General features: G+C 45.9%; 1 protein-coding gene across 5 annotated transcripts in view; it reads right to left on the bottom strand.

Annotated features, from left to right (window-relative positions):
* The window catches only part of ASAP1 (ArfGAP with SH3 domain, ankyrin repeat and PH domain 1), a 160,628-nt gene that overhangs the window by 51,084 nt on the left and 85,367 nt on the right, over positions 1-24,177 (bottom strand). For all 5 annotated transcript variants that reach the window (XM_072151179.1, XM_072151183.1, XM_072151180.1 and 2 more), the window contains one exon: positions 288-360. In XM_072151179.1, coding sequence (XP_072007280.1) covers positions 288-360 — 73 coding nt within the window. The remainder of the gene's footprint in view (positions 1-287; positions 361-24,177) is intronic.

Raw genomic sequence — 24,177 nt, 5'->3', positions numbered from 1 at the left:
TAAACCTTTGTGCTGCAGGGGCCCAGGTATTTCCCTTCGATAAAGTGGGAGATGTCAGGCTGAGATTTATTTCATACCTTTTTCATTACAGTTCTCCAATACAAACACATCTGTTCTCATCAGTCTGGCATAAGAATTCCTGAAATACTCTGTGCTGCTACACTTTAATACTTTGGCTTTATTGGCTATACCCCCCTTCATCCCCCCGTGCGAGGATAACAATGACAATATGAAATGTTCTTTGTAAAACTAAACTGAAAAATAGTTTCCCCGCAGTCGGCACTTACCTTGACCTGAATTATAAATGGCTTTTACGGATTTCTTCACTTTCTGCAGCGCAGTCCTGTCCTGATCTAAGGCCTAGAAAACAGAGAGGAACACAATAAGAAGATGAGAATAGTACAATAGTATCTAAAATATAGATGTACACATAGCACCTGGCGGAGATAATGTCTTCCCTACACACCTCTGTCTATAATGTATGGCCCCCCTTAAAGGGAATGTGTCATGTAGACTGCAGACTGGTTTAGGTATTGTCCCTTTAAAGAAGTGCAATCATTAGAGATGAGCAGACCCGATGTTCGGGATCGGGGTTCTGCTGCACGACCCAGACTTATGGCCAAATTGGCAGCCGACACACCTGGCCCATCACAACCATGGCCAATTGTTAGCGGCATCAATTTGCGGGATAGGATATTCGGCTGCCAAGCACCAATATGTCCGGGTCGTGTGGCCACACCACAAACTTGGGTCCACATGATCATACCTTTATGTATGTTGTAAGCAGCAGCAGGAATGTGAAATATGGATTAATACTCCAGGAATGTAGTTTCTCCAAGTGCAGTGAAGGTGTGGCCTAACACTGCTGTGCTCTAACCGCTCTGCAGAGTGTTCGATATTATCCCTGGAGAAATGTGTAATCATACCTTTATGTGAGTTGTAGCAGCAGGACTGTGAAATATTTAAATTCCGGGATTGTAGCATCTCCAAATGCAGCGGAAGTGTGTCCTAACACTGCTGTGCACTGTGTTAGATATTATCCCTGACATTCTGTGTAACCACAGCTTAAAATAGCTGTGTGATATATAAGTGTGATATATGATATTGATATTCCAGGATTGTAGCTTCGCCAAGTGCAATGGGGACGTGTTCTCACACTGCTGTGCTGTTAGCTCTGAGCAGACAATGTTCAGTATTGGCCCTAGAGGTTGGTGTAACTATACTTTTGTGTATGCTGTTAGTAGCACCAGGACTGTGAAGTAGGGATTGCAGTACTGTAGCTTCAACAAATGCGCCTGGGGCATGTCCTAACACTGCTGTGCTCTGTACTCTCGCTACTCCACCTTTGCCCTAAGTAACTGCCTAAACAAAAGTAAGGTTAAAAACTGCATCAGTAACTCAGAGCAGGGGGAAGAGGTGTGGTGTAGCTCAAAGCAGACAACCAAGGGAACAGCAGTGTGAGGATACGCCCACCTAGGAAATAGAGAGGTGTGTTCCTACACAGTCAGCACCAACTAGACAATGTCAGTGTGCAAGTACAACCCACCCCCCCCAGCCGGTCAATTCATTCATAAATTTCCAGGAACAGTAACAGAGGAACAGAACAAAGTTCTAAGCAAAGCTTTTACCCGAACTGTTCTCATTTCCTGATTTCCTAATACAGTCATGTCAGGAGAGGTGACAGCTCCTCAACAGAAGCAAATCTCCATCACGCACTTTAGCGCGGCTGTCACTGAGCAATCGATGGCGCTAACCGCATCTGGAAAATCAATTCTCGTTATTCTGATAGCTGTCATGATTCACCAATTTAGAGAAATGACCAACGACGGTCCAGACTACCTGGGATAGAAGAGAATTATGGGGACGGTTTGTAATCCAAAGAACAGGATTTCGTTTTTCAAAATGAAAATAGGTTCTGAACCTGTTGCAGATACATTTATTATGCCTATAGTAGCCACTGGAAATCTGCTGCACAGCTCTAAATCCTCTGCATAGATCAAATGATTTAAGTCTGTTTAGCTGCAACGTCCACTAGAGGGAGCTCAGGAGCCTGCTGCGTACTGGTATACAATAAACTCAGTAATAACACGATAAATAATAATCTCCTCTTAAGTACCGAGGTCTTTTCAGAACATGGTGGATAGTTGTCAAGATTCTACATACAGATCAGAATGTGGATAGAAGATTGATGTTAATTATTTGTATAATTCACACTAGTTTGTTAAAAGGCTGAGAGATGGGCAGCTGCTTACATTATAGAGTTAATAAACAGACAGTATTTTATGGAGTTCAATGAGGGTCTACTCTGAGCTCCAACCTCACCCTGCTGTTCAGAGCGCCCATGCGGACCCCTGACCACTGCTGGCTATGATAGAAAGGTGTCAGGACACACAGGACATGGCAGCTCGCTGTGTATGGGGGGTGTAGTCACAGAGGGGTCATAGCGCCCATGCTGACCCCTGACCACTGCTGGCTATGATAGAAAGGTGTCAGGACACACAGGACATGGCAGCTCCCTGTGTATGGGGGGTGTAGTCACAGAGGTGTCAGAGCACCCATGCTGACCCCTGACCACTGCTGGCTATGATAGGAAGATGTCAGGATACACAGGACATGGCAGCTCGCTGTGTATGGGGGGTGTAGTCACAGAGGGGTCAGAGCGCCCATGCTGACCCCTGACCACTGCTGGCTATGATAGAAAGGTGTCAGGACACACAGGACATGGCAGCTCGCTGTGTATGGGGGGTGTAGTCACAGAGGGGTCAGAGCGCCCATGCTGACCCCTGACCACTGCTGGCTATGATAGAAAGGTGTCAGGACACAGGACATGGCAGCTCGCTGTGTATGGGGGGTGTAGTCACAGAGGGCTCAGAGCACCCATGCTGACCCCTGACCACTGCTGGCTATGATAGAAAGGTGTCAGGACACACAGGACATGGCAGCTCGCTGTATATGGGGGGTGTAGTCACAGAGGGGTCAGAGCGCCCATGCTGACCCCTGACCACTGCTGGCTATGATAGAAAGGTGTCAGGACACACAGGACATGGCAGCTCGCTGTGTATGGGGGGTGTAGTCACAGAGGGGTCAGAGCGCCCATGCTGACCCCTGACCACTGCTGGCTATGATAGAAAGGTGTCAGGACACACAGGACATGGCAGCTCGCTGTGTATGGGGGGTGTAGTCACAGAGGGGTCAGAGCGCCCATGCTGACCCCTGACCACTGCTGGCTATGATAGAAAGGTGTCAGGACACAGGACATGGCAGCTCGCTGTGTATGGGGGGTGTAGTCACAGAGGGCTCAGAGCACCCATGCTGACCCCTGACCACTGCTGGCTATGATAGAAAGGTGTCAGGACACACAGGACATGGCAGCTCGCTGTATATGGGGGGTGTAGTCACAGAGGGGTCAGAGCGCCCATGCTGACCCCTGACCACTGCTGGCTATGATAGAAAGGTGTCAGGACACACAGGACATGGCAGCTCGCTGTGTATGGGGGGTGTAGTCACAGAGGGGTCAGAGCGCCCATGCTGACCCCTGACCACTGCTGGCTATGATAGAAAGGTGTCAGGACACACAGGACATGGCAGCTCGCTGTGTATGGGGGGTGTAGTCACAGAGGGGTCAGAGCGCCCATGCTGACCCCTGACCACTGCTGGCTATGATAGAAAGGTGTCAGGACACAGGACATGTCAGCTCGCTGTGTACGGGGGATGTAGTCACAGAGGGGTCAGAGCACCCATGCTGACCCCTGACCACTGCTGGCTATGATAGAAAGGTGTCAGGACACACAGGACATGGCAGCTCGCTGTGTATGGGGGGTGTAGTCACAGAGGGGTCAGAGCCCCCATGCTGACCCCTGACCACTGCTGGCTATGATAGAAAGGTGTCAGGACACACAGGACATGGCAGCTCGCTGTGTATGGGAGGTGTAGTCACAGAGGGGTCAGAACGCCCATGCTGACCCCTGACCACTGCTGGCTATGATAGAAAGGTGTCAGGACACACAGGACATGGCAGCTCGCTGTGTATGGGAGGTGTAGTCACAGAGGGGTCAGAACGCCCATGCTGACCCCTGACCACTGCTGGCTATGATAGAAAGGTGAAATCTTGCATCATCTGGTCACCAGGTATGTGCGTGTCACTTTCCTGGAGAAGGGATGACACCAGGATACATTACGGGAAGAAGCCGCCAGCAGAACAAGAATCAGGGGACCTTCATGGGGGTGATCTAAGAAGTGCCCTAATGGCTAAAAATTGCTCTGGCTGGAACCTAAGGGTATGTACCATATGCCCATCCATCTTAGTGGATCTTGGGACAGGTTCACTTACCTGATACTAATAGGGACAAGTAAGTGACTCCTATGACTCATCAGGTGAGGACGTGACTGTGAACGGTTAATGAAGCAAAGTCCTCCGATTCCTTACCAATCGTTCCAGCGCTTTTGTTCCGTACAATGTAACGCGGTGCGTGTAAGGCAATCCTTTCTGTAGACGAGTTGTAATCAATGCTCCGGGGGTGAGGCCGAGCAGCGGTGCCCCTCTTTACACAATGCTACATCACTTAACGTAATAAACAAGCTAATCATAATAATCAGCCTTTCCATTCTCCAGAGCTGCGCTCCGACTTCAGGCAAACAGCACATTATAACAGCACGGAGGGTATAGAGGAAAACCACGGGAGCCCTACCCTCGAGGACGCAATACTCTAGATCCAAGAAACGGGGCTAAATGTGCCGAAAATGTGCAAAACTGTGCGGGTCTATCCCATAATATCAGGGTGAGGCGAATCCATAGAACAGGTCATCAGCGTGGGAATGGTGGGAGTGTGAACCACTGCACATAGCCGTGCACACACCTAGGCCCGTGCCCACACACACCTAGGCCTGTGCCCAAACACACCTAGGCCCGTGCCCACACACACACCTATGCCCGTGCCCGCACACACACCTATGCCCGTGCCCACACACACACCTATGCCCGTGCCCACACACACACCTATGCCCGTGCCCACACACACACCTATGCCCGTGCCCACACACACACCTATGCCCGTGCCCACACACACACCTATGCCCGTGCCCACACACACCTATGCCCGTGCCCACACACACACCTATGCCCGTGCCCACACACACACCTATGCCCGAGCCCACACACACCTATGCCCGTGCCCACACACACACCTAGGCCCGTGCCCACACACACACCTATGCCCGTGCCCACACACACCTAGGCCCGTGCCCACACACACCTAGGCCCGTGCCCACACACACCTATGCCCGTGCCCACACACACCTATGCCCGTGCCCACACACACCTATGCCCGTGCCCACACACACCTATGCCCGTGCATGTCTTCTACTTCTCAAAGCTGAGGGTTTGCTGAAATTGCAACCAGTTTAGACACTGCTTTTAAGACCTTTTATTACATATAATCCCATATCCACCCTACACCTCCAGGGATATTAGATATACTCCATAACCCCCTAGACCACCAGGGAAATGCACATTATTCTGTAGGGCAGAAGAGATGTGTGATATAAATTTCTAGTAATTCTAGTTGGTACATATGAGATGGATGGGTGAGTGGATGGATGGGTAATGGGGGTATTTAGTCATCTCTGTCATGGGCACCAACCCTGTATAATACTCCGGCTATTAGAGGTAATTAGGCTTTCCCTTCTTTCAGGCAGCACAATGAGGCAATCATGGGAATATTCCAGTGACAATAGGCGCTGAGTGCTCTCTTCTTAGAGGGTCCTCTGTGCTCCGCCGCTCCCCGTTGCTGCCCCGTCCTCCATTCTTACCCCCTCTGTACCAGAGAGCGGCCGCCACATAAATCACATCTTATTTTTTCAGGTCAATGAGTTTCAGATTCATATGCAAATGCCATCTCATTTACATACATGCAAACTAGCCGGGGCTCTTTCAATATTTGGATTCGGCTGCTTGCACCTGAAGGTAGGCCCGAGAAGCCGGGAGGAAGCCCGGAGATGGTTAAAGGCTGCTGTGCCATGTATTCTCCCTATGGAGTGGAGTGAATCATCAGTCTGGGGAGAGACGGCAGCTCAGAGGAGGAGATGAAGAAGAAGAGTCTGACAAACGCTTGTTACGCTGAGATGTGCAAACTCTGCTGCTTCACAAAAACTTGGCGGCTTCATGTCATATAACATATCAGCCGCGCTTTGTTACACTAAGCCAACAATTTGCACGAGAGCCGCAGCACGAGAGCTTCTGATCCGAGCTGAGGTTTTTTCAGGTGAGCTCGGATACAATGTCATTCAATGTTGTAATGTATAACATCCAAATCTTCCCGAGATGGTAACATGTAATTATCAGGCAAGAATGTAACAAAGGAGTGGAAACCCCGGAGTAAGACAGCTCACATTGTATCACATTCTATCACTTCTATCAAAAGCTATCACATTGTATCACATTGTAGCCCCATATTACCTGCAGCAACTACAAAGAGGACGCAAATAGTTGGGTTCTCAGCTAGCTTTAGAGGGGGAGGTAAGATTTTCATCTGTGAAAAATAAGATATTTGACCTTATATCAATAACTATATTCACCCAAAGGCTAATGGTATATGTCAAGGATGGGGAGGGCATAGCTTTTATACATATTTTACCTTCCCCAACTGGCGTCTTGGAATGCCATTGGGTATTATATCCCCCCTGGCTGACACCTTGTAGAACCATTGGAAATTTTGCATCCCTGGTCTGGCCCCTTGGAAAGCCACTGGGTCTTTTAGATATCCCCCTCGAGTATGTTATATGTTATATGCAGGACACGTAACCATCACCCCCAGCGGATGAGTCTGATGTGTCTGATCACACGCATCATTAGATTTAGCAAGACAGTATCAAAGATGTTCTGCTATCACAAAATCAACTCCATCTGTGGCTCCCTGCTCCACCATTCTTCTTCTGTCGCTGCTCTACGAGGCGCCATGTGAAGGAGGCATCACTCACCTCTGCTTCAGAGCGAGGCAAACGGCAGAAGAGAATATGAAGAATATGTTTTGCAGGTTTTTTTATACAAATTTTACAACAAAAAAAAGAAGAGGGGAGTAGGAATGGGATTGGGCTTTTACAAATAAGGGGCCACATAAGGATATGTGGGTTAGTAGAGGAGGGTCTAAAAAAGGGGGTGTAATAATGGAGGAAGTTAAAGAAAAGGGGGGCATTGTAAGTTGGGGAAAAGGATAGGGGGCATTGGGGTAAAGGAAAGGGGGCGTATTATAATTTGGGGTAAAGAAAAGAAGGGTATTATAAGTTGGAATAATGGAAAGGTGAGTATTAAAAGTTGGGGGCAAGGAAAAGGAAGGCATTGTACTTTTGGGCAGAGGAAAGGGACCTATTATCAGTAAGGAATTAAGAAAAGAGGTGCATAGTAAAAGGGGGATTCAGAAAGGGGAACATACTGAGTTATTGGGCACATGAGGGGATCACCAAGGGGGGCATTCTTGAATGTGGTAACGGGAAAGGGGGCGATATACAGTATGGAGGCACAAAGCAGGGTCACAGCAAGGGCGATGTTATAACATGTGGGGAAGGAAGGGGTGGACGGTGGGGGTAAGTATAGGTATTAGGACCGAGCCGACATACAGCAATTTGGATCACTATAACCAAAGTTCTACAAGCATCTGTGGATGGTCTAGTGCAGTGATGGCGAACCTATGGCACAGGTGCCAGAGGTGGCACTCGGGAACCTTTCTGTGGGCACCCAGGCTGAGCTCCAGCACAAAGTTCACCAGTCAGGACTTAAATATTCCTGCAGTACTAGATAGTTGAGATGCAGATCTTTTAAAGTGATGTATCCTTGACTTATTGGAACTGCCCCATGATTCTTCCTGTACAGAGAGACCCTGAAGAGAAGCTATAATGAGGTCTGAATTTTCCTTCCTGCTTTCAACTGTATTGGTGTCCTCAGGGGGCTGATACGATTGACTGTTGTGGAACAAAAGAGAGCAATGAGTTACTGTTTAAATTGTCAAGTTGGCACTCGATGGTAAATAAGTAGGTTTTGGTTGAAGTTTGGGCACCCAGTCTCTAAAAGGTTCGCCATCACTGGTCTAGTGTCTCAAATTGCCCAGTGTTTTCCATAACTGTATCCATGAAGGTTTAGGTATTGGTCAGGTATAAGAGGAAAGTCATAATCCATCCTGCATGGCGCAATGGGAGGCCAATCATGTAATATCTCTGCAATATAAATGCTGTACATTCTCAATGGTTAATAATATTCCACGCTGCGTATGTAACCATACAACAAGAAAGAAGGAAATCCACACAACACAGAGGCGTCAGCTAAAAGATAAAATCCTCGTAAATTTGGCGCACTCAACAAAAACGTCTCTTTAAGCAAAACTTTGAGCCGCCTGTCTGGAGATCTAACAATCCAGCTGATGGCTGCATGGAAAGCGAGGACGGCTTGCCAAAAGACATCAAGCCGCGGTGCAGATCTGAGGATCCCGCTTTCCCAGACCATGACAAGTTTGCGTCAGCCAGGAGTCCAACGTAAATCACCACCAGCGTTCCTGGCGACACGGGAGATTTTAATCAGCGTTTTACACAAGAGGACGAGAATGCAGATGGAATTATATAGTGAAGCCGCTTCTTTAGGAAGTGATTAGAGGCAATTAAAGCGCACGCTCGTTACAGGGCGGTATAAAAATAACCGGGAGGAAGATTACGGAGCGCACCTGCGGCTCTTGTCTGGAAGGAGATAACCATTAGGATCTGCACTGCAAGATATCGCTCACCTGCACCGCAGAGCGTGGGCGCCATAGTTATGTATTAATCCACACCTTCTGCTGAAGAATAGCGCAAGATGCTGCGATTGTTATGGAAACGCAGCGCTAAAGCGTCACCGCCAAGAGACGGAGACAAGTTAAAGGGAATTTCCATTATTTAGAGAATCAATAGGTGATTTAGTATAGGAAAGCAAAGGTTACGGATACAACAGCCCCTTTCATATTTCATATCCTGCTTAGAAATATAATATAGTCCCAACTATAGTCCCAGCTTATAAAATGCTCATTAAAAAGGGACACTGTCACCGGTTTTACCCCACCAAATTATCATCACCTTGAGGAGGCGGATGGAATAGCCTTCCTACCACACACTTGTTTATCTTTAATAAAAAAAAATACTCCAAACCCATATGCAAATGAGCTCAGAAGAGTCACTTTTTGACTGAAATCATTCACGTCTATATGTAGGAAGAGGAAAAGTGTTCCAGAAGTCTATATCTTCAGCTCTGTAGCAACCCAAGTTATAAGAATCTAATCTTTCTGATGACATCAGGCTTGTGGTTCCGTGATCTAAAGAACCGGAGATACAGGCAGTTAAAGATCCAGTTGAAATCACATTTCAAAAAATCCATTTCCTGCCTGTGTCTAGAACTGCACCTATTTCTTCACAGAACAATATTGAAAGATGAAATTCTATTCTATAGTATAGAACCAGCAACATGTTTCTAGGTGCTATAGAGTAAAATATAGGGGTGACTGAAGTGACGCTCCCCCACAGCATCTAAAAGTAACTCATCTCAGTCAAACTGGTGAGATTTCCTATAAAAGTGGGATTTATAGAAAGGGCATTTCATCCCCTTCCTGAGGTAGCTGCTAGTTTAATGGGGGTAAAACCTGGCGCCAGATTCCCTGGTTAGGTAGCTGGAGAACCAGTGTACAATGAAAATGTATACTGTGCCTCGCATTTAGATGAAGACTTAGGAGGAGAACTGGGTGTCGCTATATGTCATATTAATACTTAGTAATGATATTATTATCATTAATAATAACTCTCTGTTTCAGTTGAATTCCAGGTCACAGTACAGTATGTTAGTGATAGGTTGCTTGCAAAGGAGCCGGAACAATGAGCCGGCTCCTTCGCTTGAACGAGGCGAGTCGGCACATCACCCCTCCTGTATCACACCGCAGGCAATATTCCGCCTCTGCTCTATCATCTATATCAATATTTCTTATTCCTCTGCAGATGATTTGTAATAAAACTTCCATCTGCTGTGAGATTCCACCGCCAGCCGAGTAAAATTTCATTCAGATGCGACTAAGAATGAACGGGGGGGACAAAGCGATAATCACTAATGACTCCCCCTCCCCCCACACTCATTAAATTCTAAGCACGGTGATGCCAAAATTAGAGCGATTTCATCATCAAAACACAAAAAACACACAAAAATAGGAAGTCCAAAGGAGCGGCACACTGTAATAGGGAGACAATGCTCGTCTGTGTACGCAGCTCCCAGGCTGGCCAATGCGGCCTCACCTTGAACCCACCCTGGGTGGGGGCAGGTCATCTATTGTGGATATGCTTAATACATGACCCAATGTAACAAAACCTCTACAAAGTCTACTGTATATGGGGTCTGAAGGGTCAAGACTGTTCTGTACTGGAAAACGTTGGGGGCTTATTGAGGTCAGACCAACCAAGTACATCCTCCAATTTACTACTTACCGTACAGCAGTGATAATAATAATTCCTTTATTTATATAGCGCACACAGATTATACAGCGCTGCATAGAACTTGCCAGATCAGTCCCTGTCCCCAATGGGGCTCACAATCTAATCATCCTACCTGTATGTTTTGGAGTGTGGGAGGAAACTGGAGGACCCGGAGGAAACCCACGCAAACACGGAGAGAACATACAAACTCTTTGCAGATGTTGACCCTGGGACTTGAATGCAGGTCCCCAGCGCTGCAAGGCTGTAGTGCCACCCATGCTGTCAGCATGCTAGCACTGGGGTGACTACTTAGTGTCCATGTAGGTTCACCCAAACTAGAAGCCATTGATCACGCTATGTTTACGTAATGGAAGATCCGCAGCACAGAGGATTTCAGAGGGACAGTAGACTAGTTGTGCCATAGTTTGTCATTTCTCCAGGTTTTCCAGCTTGATGTTATATTGTAACACTGCAGATTGATGTCGGGATTGTCAGATGTGACAGATCCATTGTGATGGATACATTGTATAGTTACATCAATCAGGTCCATAGCAACCAGACTGTCCCAGATAATAATATCTCTAAAACAATGAAATTTCATTCTTTTTTAAACTGGATTGTCAAAAATACATGAAACCTCCCATATAAGAGATTCGGACTCTAGGTCTAAGAGGCAACAGATGATCAATTATTAGAAATATAAAGCGGATGAGGAGGAGATCATTATACGGATCATATCTTCTAGTATCATAACCTACCATACAGGATGCACAATCTAAGGTGGGGAGGTTCTGGGAAACAACTTTATGGGGAGCTGAATCAGGGGGCTCAGGATGAACAGCTGCTGTACATTAGAAAACATGGTGAATTTAAACTTCACAATGGGGCGTGTGATCCTATTTATTACATGACTAAAAAATACAATCCCTCCTGAGTATTATCGGAGGGCTGTGACATCATCACCCTCATTATTATTGTCATACTCTATCTCCCAAATGAGAATTTTTACACCACTTGGTCACCCAGTTCATCAGATGATCAGAACCAACATTTCTCCCTGCAGGGTTTAAATTACCTGCAGCGCCCCCCACCTGTCCATGGTTTCTGTGTGGTATTGCAGCTCAGCTCTTTAAAAAAAAGAATCGGGAGTGGGATTTTCACGGATCCTCGCATTATACAAAGATATTATTGTTGGATACGACCGTCACAGAGTGCGTTAATTAAAAGCAGGGTGCACTCGGGGTGTACTCCGTCATCTGTGGTCTGCTGGGTAAATAGACGCCAGATGTATCACAAGCGGAAAGACAGATCTCATATCAATAGCGTTATGTAACCTGCAACACCCAGCACCAGGAGGTCACAGAGACCCAGTAATACACCCCCACCCCCTCAATCTGGGAGACAACCCCCTTATCCTTAGAGATGATCCATCTATAGCTGATGTTGGGTGCTCAACCATCAACTATTGATCCAGAAAATAGTTCAATCCTAGCTTTGTGTGAGTTGTTAGTAGCAGCAGGACTGTGATATATGGATTTATATTCCAGGATTGTAGCTTCTCCAATTGCACTGGGGAGGGGGATGGTATCCTCACACTGCTGTTCTCCGCAGATAGTCTTGCGTATTGTCTGTAGAGAGATGTGTAATGAAACCTTTGTGCAAGTTGTTAGTAATGTATTCATATTTTAGAATGGTAACTTTTTCCACTTGCATTGGGTATGTGTCCTCACACTGCTGTGCTCTGTGATCTCTGCCACCAGGGTTATACATGGTCTGTGAAGAGAAGTGTAATAATACCTTTGTGTATGTTAGTAGCAGCAGGACTGTAAAATTGCATTTATATTCCAGGACGGTGATTTCTCCAAGTGAACTGGAAGGGTGTCCTCACACTGCTGTGCTCTTAGCTCTTTTCACCCGCCCCCTCCCCCCCAGAGGTGAGGTCTATATTTGTGGGGGGCTACATGTTATCCATCCTGTCTAACCTAAAGCAAGCGGTTCTATTACTGACATTATATTGACACTATGTTGCATGGTATATGGAGCTACAGATACAGTATATACTGATTTATGACATCGCTGCGCCTCTAGTGATTTCCATGTTAATCTCTTTTAGGATTCGGGAATGTGACAGCGGGGATACGCTCCAGCGCTTCCGCTTGTGTCCGAGTCTCTCCGCTAACTCCGACAGATGTCTGCCAGGGCGGATACACTTGGGTTCTTCCTGGCAAGGAGCCGGCGCTGCCAGCTGGTACACGCACTGCAGACAATTGTTCCGCAGCTGAAGGGAATCCTCATGGAAGTTTCTGTCATTGAAGACCAGAAAATGTGAAAACCCAAACCCCCCAGAGGAGGAGAAAACCTCCCGAAAATTATATAGAGGACTTGAAACTGGACACAAAACAATTCTACCCAAATTCTTAAAGGGGGTCTCCTGGTTTTATGTATGAAGAAGATATTATTGTATCAATGATATGGTAACTTTATAATATATAGGTCTTAAAGGGATTTTCCATTGGGGGGTTCCAACATTGAGGCCGGAATTGGTTCTTCGACACTCCCACGTGGAGAGGTCCAGTGGCTACCAACACATGCACAGCCGGGGGTATCAGCACACTAATGGCTGCCATCATGCTGGAACCAGAAGTCCGAGAAGTACACTTTACCCCAGGAGGTATTCCAAGATTCCTGTAAACCCTCTAACTCCATCAAGTTTAAAAAAATTTACTTGCTGTCAGTGAATGAAAATATAGTTTCTCCAGGAACAATACCTAGCCCCGGCTGCATAGGACACAGAGCACAGCAGTGTGAGGAAACAACTCCAGTGCACCGGGTGAAGCTACAATCATGGAATATAAATCCATATTTCACAGTCCTGCTGCTACTAACAACATATAAAAATATATGGTTATACATCTCTCCAGGGACAATGCCTAACACTGACTGCAGAGGGCACAGAGCAGTGCAGTGTGAGGACACCCCCCCAAAACCCGCCCCCAGTGCATTTAGAGGAGCTACCACCCTGGAATATAAATCAACTTTTTCACAATCATGTTGCTACTAACAACATACAAACATGACTACAGACTTCTCCAGGGACAATACATAGCACTGGTTGGAGAGAGCACAGCAGTGTGAGGACACGCCCTCAGTGCACTTGATGAAGCTACAATCCTGGAATATTAATCCCCTATTCACAGTTCTGCTGCTACTACCAAAATACACAACACTGTTTGCAATTCAGCATTTAGCCAGGTGTGTGGGATTGGATCAGAGCCATCACATGACAAGGGATGTTCTTCACCTTGTTGCAGAGTTGCCATTGACTGGAGGACGCCCCGCTGCTGCCGTGACTTCCCTCTCTTGTAGATACAGAAGTCACCAGAGATTATGCAGATCAGTAATTAATAAGTCGCGGTCCCCGGGAGAGCAGACACTGGAGGCCGCGCCGCTAATTAATTCACCGTGCCCTGGATTCTGGATTCTGGAGACAGTGAGACATTATAACTCACATGAAGCCATGAAGGCAGCGGAGCCCAAAATGTCCCCAAATTATCCTGCTGCTTGTTTCGGAGCAGTCGCTAGCTTATGTACTTTTAGGTTTTTCATGAAGTCTGCTGGAGCATACAAGACGTGGCACAGTGGCTCAGTGGTTAACATTACAGCCTTGCAGCGCTGGGGTCCTGGGTTCAAGTACCAGGGTTAACATCTGCAAAGAGTTTGTATGTTCTCTTCGTGTTTGCGTGGGTTTCCCCCGGGTCCTCAGGTTTCCGCCCACACTCCATAACATATTGGTAGGTTCATTAGATTGTGAGCCCCATTGGGGACAGGGACTGATTTGGCAAGTTCTGTGCAGCGCTACGGAATCTGTGTGCGCTATATAAATAAAGGAATTATTATTATCATAAGAATACATAGTCAATTCCATATTTCACAGTCCCGCTTTTACTAACAACATACACAAAGGTATGATTACAACATGTCTCTGGGGAAAATACCGGACACTGTCTGCAGAGAGCACAGAGCACAGCAGTGTAAGGGGAACACCTCCAGTGCACAGGGAGACACTACAATCCTGGAATTTGAACCTATAATCCACAGTCCTGCTGCTGCTCCTAACAACATACAAAAAGGTATAATAACAAAACTCTCTAGGGAAAATATATGACGCTGTTGGCAGTGAGTAAAAAAGCCACAGCAGAGTGAGGAAATGATCACACAAAGATCTGATTATACATCTCACCTAACAATGTCTGCAGCGAGCACAGGGCACAGCAGTGTGAGGACATACCCACAGGGCAATGGGATAAGTTACAAACCAGGAATTTAAATCCATACTCCACAGTCCTGCTGCTGCTCGTATCAACATACACAAAGGTATGATCACACATCTCTCCAGGGAAAAGATCTGACACTGTCTGCAGAGAGTAAAAAAGGCACAGCAGTGTGAGGAAATGATCCCACTTGGAGAATCCACAAAAGTGGAATATAAATACATACATCACAGCCCTGCTGTTATAAACAACATACACAGAGATCTGATAACACATCTCTCCTAACAATGTCTGCAGAGAGCACAGGGCACAGCAGTGTGAGGACACACCCACAGGGCAATGGGAGAAGCTGCAATCCGGGAGTATAAAATCATTTTTCACAGCCCTGCTGTTACTATCAACATACAAGAGGTTATGATTACACATCTCTCCAGGGACAATATCTAACCCAGTCTGCAGAGATGCAGAGAGAATATAAGTGAGCAATGAGTCCTGGAATATAAATCTAAATTTCACTGTCCTGCTGCTACTATACAAATATATAATTACACGTCTCCAGGGACAATACTTAACACATGGTGTAAGCTACTGACAGATCCCAGAAATGGAGAAGAGACTGTGCATAGGTGGGGATTGTATGCTGGAGAGGATTCTGGTTAATGAGAAAATCCCTGCGGAGAGAGCAGATCCTCTCCCGTTATTGTATGTTAATGAACTCTATGAAACCCCCGCAGCAGACCCCCCCGCAGCAGACCCCCGCAGGCTGTGACAATACAAACCAGCAATCTGATCATAACCAGCAATTTTACAGGAGAGGAAACGCATAATTTTCGATTGTAACAATTTTACTTCTTTAACAGAATCCAATTGTATCAACTCTAGAAACAAAAGGTAAGAACGGCCTCAGCTCAGAGACACAACTCATCATCTACTACAGAAGACACCACAACATCCAGAGGTGACAGAGCCTCTACCTGACATCTGCATTATGGAGGACCTCAACCCTATTGAGATATTAAATCAGATGGCAGAGGCTTCATTTTTGTAAGACTCGTTAATTTGATTGGTGGTTGGAAGAGAGCGTCCATGGTAACAGACCCACACTAATTGCTAGAAGGCTAATGACATGGTGAGAGAGGAGACCTGAGACAACTTTCATCATTCTGAAAGAGACCTCATTTGTATAATAGCTACAAGACCATTCATTCACTAACCTCAATGTGTGACATCAATGTGTGCCTTAAAGGGGATGTCCACTATAGTCAAAATCCAGCAGATAAGTGCTGTTTGTCTAATGAAAAGCTATCCAATACACTATACAATATCCTTTCTGTATCAAATCTTGACATTTTCTATCCCCCATGTCATACGGGATGCTGCAGGAGGCTTACTTCATGACCCGAGGGCAATAGCATCACGCTTCCATGAATTTTATGCCAAACTATATTCTCTACCAGATACCCTGCCCCGAGACGAGAGCCACAGGAAAGCAACGCTGGTTGATTTTTTAGAATCGTGCTCCCTTCCAGGGCTACCCCGGGAGGCTGTAGAGGCCCTCAACTCAGATCTAACAACAGATGAGATAGGAGAGGTAATAAAGGAAATGCCCAATGGGAAGTCCCCTGGCCCGGATGGGCTCACATACTTGTACTATCAAGTTTTCTCCGATGTGTTGTTGCCCCGTATGACGAAGTTATTTAACACCTTCCTCAAAGGCGAACCCATGCCTGAGACCCTTACTCACTCATACATTACTCTCATCCCTAAACCGGGAAAAGACGCAACTGATTGTGCCAATTACAGGCCAATAGCACTCTTAAATACAGATTTAAAAATTTTTACGAAATTACTGGCCAATCGTTTGATTCAGTGGATTCCCCACCTGATCCATAAAGATCAGGTTGGGTTTGTCCCTGGTCGACAGGGGGGAGACAACACTAGGAGAACAATTGATCTCATTGACCTGGTTAACAAACGGGGGGATCAAGCTCTGGTATTGAGCTTAGACGCGGAAAAGGCGTTTGATCGCCTTAGTTGGCCCTTTATGTTCCAGGTCATGGAACAAATCGGTATACGGGGCCCTTTCCTTCAGGCGTTGAAAGGACTATACTTGAATCCCACAGCCCAAATCAAGCTCCCGCACGCATCTTCCCCACCTCTGCAGATACGCAATGGCACGCGACAGGGTTGCCCGCTATCCCCGCTTCTGTTCATACTGTGCATAGAGCCACTGGCCTCCATCATTAGGCAAGACCCTAATATTCATGGTATTGCGCTCCGGGATAAAGAATTCAAGTTGGCGCTTTTCGCGGACGATATTTTGCTTACTGTAACCCAGCCCCTTATCTCTCTGCCCAATTTACAGGCGCGGCTGGTACAATACGGGCGCTTATCCGGATACAAGGTCAACACTACTAAGACGGAGGCCATGCCGCTTAATTTACCACAATCATTAGTGGACAACCTCAAACTGTCCTTTAAATTCAACTGGAAAACGGACGCTATTAAATATTTGGGGATATTACTGACTCCTTCGTATGGCTCTCTCTATGCACAGAATTTCCCTGGGCTTTTCCGGGAGATAAGAACCTTGCTGGATAAATGGAATTCCCTTCCCCTGTCTCTTTTTGGCAGGATAGCAGCGGTCAAAATGACCATTTTGCCTAAGTTGCTTTATGGCTTTGAGACGTTGCCAGTGTCGATCCCGCTAGGCGCCTTGCGATCTCTACAGGCGCTGATCTTGCATTTCATATGGGCCAAAAAGAGACATAGGGTTTCCAAGTCAGTCCTGTTATCCCACAAGTCTAGGGGAGGCTTGTCAGTGCCAGATATCACTAAGTATTATTGGGCGACCCACCTGAGACGCATTCCAGCCTGGTCCACTTTGTGGGCATTCTCCAAGTGGATGGAGATTGAAAAATTGTGGTTAGCCCCATTCCACCCCAACTCCTACCTCTGGTCTGAGAAACCACCCCCAACACCTAGCTCTTTGCTAGGTCCCATTGCCTTCACAATCAGGGTTTGGAGGGCTTGTATGAACAAATTCCCTTTGGTGTCACAGTGTTCTCCGATGCAGTCTTTTTTACATACTCCTTCCTTGCAGTGTGCAGGGGCTATGCAGGATTTCAAGCCCTGGCATGAGAAGGGGTTATTCAGATTTGCAGACATTGTGGACTACCGGGATAGGAAGATTTTACCCTTTGAGGCCCTGCGAGACAAGTTCAACCTCCCGCCCTCCGCCAATCTGCACTATATGCGGATCAGACATCTGCTGCAATCCATAGAGGGTACTGAGACGGTCTCGGTGCCTACGGTTTTTGAGCACATATGTAAAAATGCCACTCAAACGGCTGGTCTTATATCGGACATTTATATGGTATTATTACACCCGGACCCAGAAGAGGTGATCGCACATCCATACATGACCAAGTGGGAGGCCATAGTGGGGGAGACGATATCACAGGAGACTTGGCAGTTGATCTGGCGGAGGGCTGCAGAGACATCTCGTTGTGCCACGAACAAGGAGAACCAGTACAAGCTAATGTTGCAGTGGTACCACACACCCTCTTTGCTGCATAGACTGTTCCCTGACACACCTGACATCTGCTGGCGTTGTGGTCTCGCTGGCGGGACCCTTCAGCACATCTTTTGGAGCTGCCCATTCATACAGCCCTTCTGGCAAGAGGTAAAGACTCTTGTTCAAGCAGTCACAGCGGTAGATGCCCCGCTCTCCCCTCTATTCTACTTACTGAATGTCTCTCCCCAACCCCTGGCCAAGACAACCACCAAAATGTGTCTGCACATACTCACTGCAGCCAGGTGCCTGATATCGCAATTTTGGAAGAGACAGGCCCCCCCCTCTCGCCTTGACCTTCTCTCCAGAGTGAGGGGTATTCGCACAATGGAATCCCTAACTGCTTCCTTGGACAATCGTATTCAGGCTTTTGATAAGGTGTGGAACCAGTGGGACCATTTCTGGGCAGAGGAGTTGGGGCGTGAGGAGGGGTGAAGCGGTCATCCAATGGATTGGGGGGAATCCTTTTTCATTGTTTACATGTCGTTTGTCGTTTTTGTGAGTATGAATGGTACCCTTGTGTCTCTATTATTGGTTGTTTTTTTCGTTATGGGTTATTAGGATCATTGCTAGGAAGGTGTTAATACTTAGGCGAGTATGTTTGATTGTAACCTCTAGCGGTGAGGCCAAATATTTCATAAATCCGATGCAGTTCCTGACTGCCCATTTATAGGCCTCTGCACTGTTAGGATTCTGGGTAACATGATAACATACCTGGAATCGTTGTTTACCTATTATGTTTGATAAATGAATAATTTCTAGCCAAAGTAACAGATTGGTGTAAATTCCTGCTCCTAGATCTTGTTTTTTATATGTTTAAATTGAAAAATTTTATTGCCTGTTTATATGCTGACATGTGTCATCACATTGTATGTTAAACGTTTAATAAAAATACAATTATATAAAAAATCTTGACATTTTCTAGATCTCTGATCATTGTCTTTCTATAGGAAGCTTCATTTATTACTTCCTGTGTATGAACACCGGTCCGTGGTCATGTGATGTCACACAGGTGCCATTATATATCCCTGGTCATGTGACTACACCCAGGTGCATAACACGTTATATCCCTGGTCATGTGAGGTCACATAGATGCACAAGCCGTTATATCCCTGGTCGTGTGATGTCACACAGGTGCACAAGCCTTATATCCATGGTCGTGTGATGTCACACAGGTGCACAAGCCTTATATCCATGGTCGTGTGATGTCACACAGGTGCACAAGCCATTATATCCCTGGTCGTGTGATGCCACACAGGTGCCGTTATATATCCCTGGTCATGTGACTACACCCAGGTGCATAACACGTTATATCCCTGGTCATGTGAGGTCACACAGATGCACAAGACGTTATATCCTTGGTCATGTGATGTCACACAAGTGCACAAGTCGTAATTTGCCTGATCATGTGATGTCACACAGGTGCACTGCTCATTACATACCTGGTCATGTGATGCCACACAGGTGCATGGATCGTTATATCCCGGGTCATGTGATGTCACACAGGTGCACTGCTCATTACATACCTGGTCATGTGATGCCACACAGGTGCATGGATCGTTATATCCCTGTTCATGTGATGTCACAGGTGCATGGCTTATTATATCCCTTGTCATGTGATGTCACACAGGTGCATGGATTGTTATATCCCTGGTCATGTGATGTCAAACAGGTGCATAGCTCTTTATATCTCTGGTCAAGAGATGTCACACATGTGCATTGCTCATTATATCCCCAGGCATGTGATGTCACACAGGTGCACGGCTCTTTATAATCACACAGAGTGATCAGAGTTGTGTGATATATAACGAGCCGTGCACCTGTGTGACATCACATGACCAGAGATATAAGAAGCCAATAATAAAAGTCAATGACGCTTTCTTTTGAAGGACAGCAAGCACGGATCTAGAGAACCAGGACAATTGGATACAAAAGTTTATTTTAAAATTGTATAACTTTTCATTACACAAACAAATCTAAATTACTTGCTTAAATTTGCTTAAAATGGAACACCCCTTTAAGGTCTCCTCTCTGCTTCCTGGCAGCCAATTAGAGTGGCCCCCCATAGTAATATGATGTCTATACACTACTAGGAAGTATGTATGGCAAGAAAAGCCCAAAACCCCATAAAGTCAGAGTAGCTAAAATATTTCCATTCTCAGGATATTGTGCATTTCGCGATACACCGAAATGTAAGGAAACGGTTAAACCTGTGGTTAACCACCCTAAGCCTGGTTCCTCCTCAGTCTATAATACTTTCTCTGAAATACGTCTTCCCTTTAATTGAAGTCCATTTGTTTTTTGTTTGAAAATTGTCACCCCCCCCCACCCCCCCGAAGAAATGCAAAAGGGAACGTGGACGGATTCTATTATTTCACATAAAGAGACAATAAAGCTGCGGATTGTTCAGATGTTTAATATGTACAGTATGTAGAGCTACTGCTATCAGTCACACACATGTGGAGGGTGTAGCCGGACTTCCCGAAAAAAGTTACTCGCAACCTCTTGTAAACAGATGTTTCAAGAGAAATGTGAATCATATGTTCAATAGAAAAATGGTGGAACATTACTAAAAGAGTTTTACTCCATTACTGTATATCATTACAATCTGATTAGCGAGGATACCCCAGAGCTGCACTCACTATTCTGCTGCTGGTGCAGTCACTGTGTACATACATGACATTACTTATCCTGTACTGATCCTGAGTTACATCCTGTATTATACGCCAGAGCTGCACTCACTATTCTGCTGCTGGTGCGGTCACTGTGTACATACATGACATTACTTATCCTGTACTGATCCTGAGTTACATCCTGTATTATACCCCAGAGCTGCACTCACTATTCTGCTACTGGTGCAGTCACTGTGTACATACATGACATTACTTATCCTGTACTGATCCTGAGTTACATCCTGTATTATACCCCAGAGCTGCACTCACTATTCTGCTGCTGGTGCAATCACTGTGTACATACATGATATTACTTATCCTGTACTGATCCCGAGTTACATCCTGTATTATACCCCAGAGCTGCACTCACTATTCTGCTGGTGGTGCAGTCACTGTGTACATACATGACATTACTTACCCTGTGCTGATCCCGAGTTACATCCTGTATTATACCCCAGAGCTGCACTCACTATTCTGCTGCTGGTGCAGTCACTGTGTACAGACATGACATTACTTATCCTGTATTGATCCTGAGTTACATCCTGTATTATACTCCAGAGCTGCACTCACTATTCTGCTGCTGGTGCAGTCAATGTGTACATACATGACATTACTTATCCTGTACTGATCCTGAGTTACATCCTGTATTATACCCCAGAGCTGCACTCACTATTCTGCTGCTGGTGCAGTCAATGTGTACATACATGACATTACTTATCCTGTACTGATCCTGAGTTACATCCAGTATTATACCCCAGAGCTGCACTCACTATTCTGCTGGTGCAGTCACTGTGTACATACATGACATTACTTATCCTGTACTGATCCTGATTTACATCCTGTATTATACTCCAGAGCTGCACTCACTATTCTGCTGGTGTAGTCACTGTGTACATACATGACATTACTTATCCTGTACTGATCCTGAGTTACATCCTGTATTATACCCCAGAGCTGCACTCACTATTCTGCTGCTGGTACAGTCACTGTACATGACATTACTTATCCTGTACTGATCCTGAGTTACATCCTGTATTAGAGCTGCACTCACTATTCTGCTGCTGGTGGAGTCTATGTGTACATACATGGCATGACTTTGATATAACAACCCTGCAGAGAAAATAGATGTGAAACTGGTGACTTCTCCACCCTAAACAAAACTTAAAAGAGAAGCCGCAGTAGTTGTGGAGCTGTTGGTGACTGCGTGACAGGAAGTCTGATGCCATGAACGAGCACAATACCCAAGTCTTAATATTTCCGGCAAAACTTCCTCCTTTCTTGATCAAGTGTCGAGTTAAGATCTTGTACAATGCAAAAGAGTACACGGCCTGGCACGTGGCACATGACCCGATACTCTACAATGAGATGCAACATAACCCTGATGATACTGGCTCAATCTACTTCCGTATGGTAAAGCTGAGAGTTTAAAGATACAATGCTAACACAATTGTGACCGACTTCTGAAGTATTCAACCAAGAGACGGCTTTTAAAAGGGGAGGGGCTGTGAAACTGTTCATTTCAGAGAGACAAGAGCACAGCAGTGTGAGGATAGGCCTGCAGTGCACTTGGAGAAGCTAAAATCCTAGAATACAAATACATTCTTCACAGTAGAGCTGCTACTAACAACTTCACACTCACACATTCTTTAAAAGTCACTTGTAAGACTTGCAGGGGGTTAGTCACCAGCAGATCTCTCTATGTGTGGTATAGTTGCAGAGCAGCACATGTAACATCTACAATCTCATCCATAAGCAACACAACGCAGGAGTCTTTTTTTTTTTTGCTGCAGGTCCAACCCCTTACATCTTTCAGGAATCTAGCAGCGAGAGTGTCTCCCGTGTCCCCTCACCCAGCACCCATTGGGTGCCACAACTTATTAGAACCCTACAAATCATTCTGCTGATGGATACATGAAATGACAGTGATGGCGTGCACTTCATGCCTGGACATGATAAGATAAGATCTACACATACAATAAAACACCGCTACAATGCTGCTACTGTACATAACCACACACCATGTACATAAGATCCAGGATCACTACTGGACAATACACTGATAAGCTCTGAAAGTTACAAAGTTTCTGTTTGCGGCACCTAACAACCAGTGCTCATACTGCACAATGTCTGTGACTTCTTAAAGGGACACTGCATCTGGGGGTGGGGTAAGACCACCATGGTCCCGGGGCTGTATGGATATTATGGCCCCTACAAGTCTGGAGTCACTTCCTACATCTGATACTAGAATCAGCTTCTTGGGGAATGGAGGATGTGTCCCTTCTGCTGGTTTCAATCTGCAGTTTCAGGACCTTTGGAGGACCTTTAAAGGTCCTGAAATGTGTACATGTGTATTGAGAATAGGAATAGACATATAAGGATTTTATGAATGAAGGTCCTTCTCAGTATAAAATTCCCAGGACAAGTAAAACCAGAACTTTATGATCTAGTTTCCTTTTTATGAAAATGAGCTTCTCGGTGCACAAAAGGCGGGGCCATGATGCCTCTGTTTTTTTCTGTCATTGCTTGTCTGCAAATTATATCAGTTATTGTGTAAGGGGTGTGATGGGGAGACCAAAGATGTATAGAAAGAAGAAAAACAGGTGCACTGGCTGACAAGGCTCCACCCCCAGTGCACTGTTAAGCTCATTTGCATAAAGCTTAAAAACTGAATTTTCTATGAAATAACAAAATCGCAGGTAAAGAGTAAAGTCATGTCAGGAAAGCTGGTGAACTGCCCTACACAATGCTGGGTTTACCAGTCGGGTGATTTGGGAGGTGGCAGAGCCCCTTTAACTTAATATTGAATTCTTTACTTGTCAGGTTAAGAGCCGCTTACTATGTGAAGCCTCCGGAGCATTAGGTAGCGGAGCGGTGGAGTAAATGTTAATGTCTAATGCTGAAACCGCAAGAGCGTCAGACCCGGGGTGAGTGCACTTACCGAGGCGGGCACCGGGCCCGGGTAATGGATCGCTCCGTGGCTTTTATTTCCTGTTATTGCTTTACTAAAATAGACGGAATTCAATTATCAGGAGGCGAGTTATAAAGATAAACACATCAATGAGCGGATACTTTATTTACTGGACCATTTCCTAAACTGAAAGTGTAACAATCGAGTCGGGGGAGTAACAGAACGGTAACGGCGGAGACGATCCGGCAGATCCCTCCGGTTATACACAGATGTCTGCCCATCACT

This window comes from Engystomops pustulosus, chromosome 5, assembly GCF_040894005.1.
Source record: "Engystomops pustulosus chromosome 5, aEngPut4.maternal, whole genome shotgun sequence".
NCBI classification, from domain to species: Eukaryota; Metazoa; Chordata; class Amphibia; order Anura; family Leptodactylidae; genus Engystomops; species Engystomops pustulosus.
Note: the sequence above shows the minus strand (reverse complement) of the source record. Positions and strands in the feature narration are given on the sequence as shown.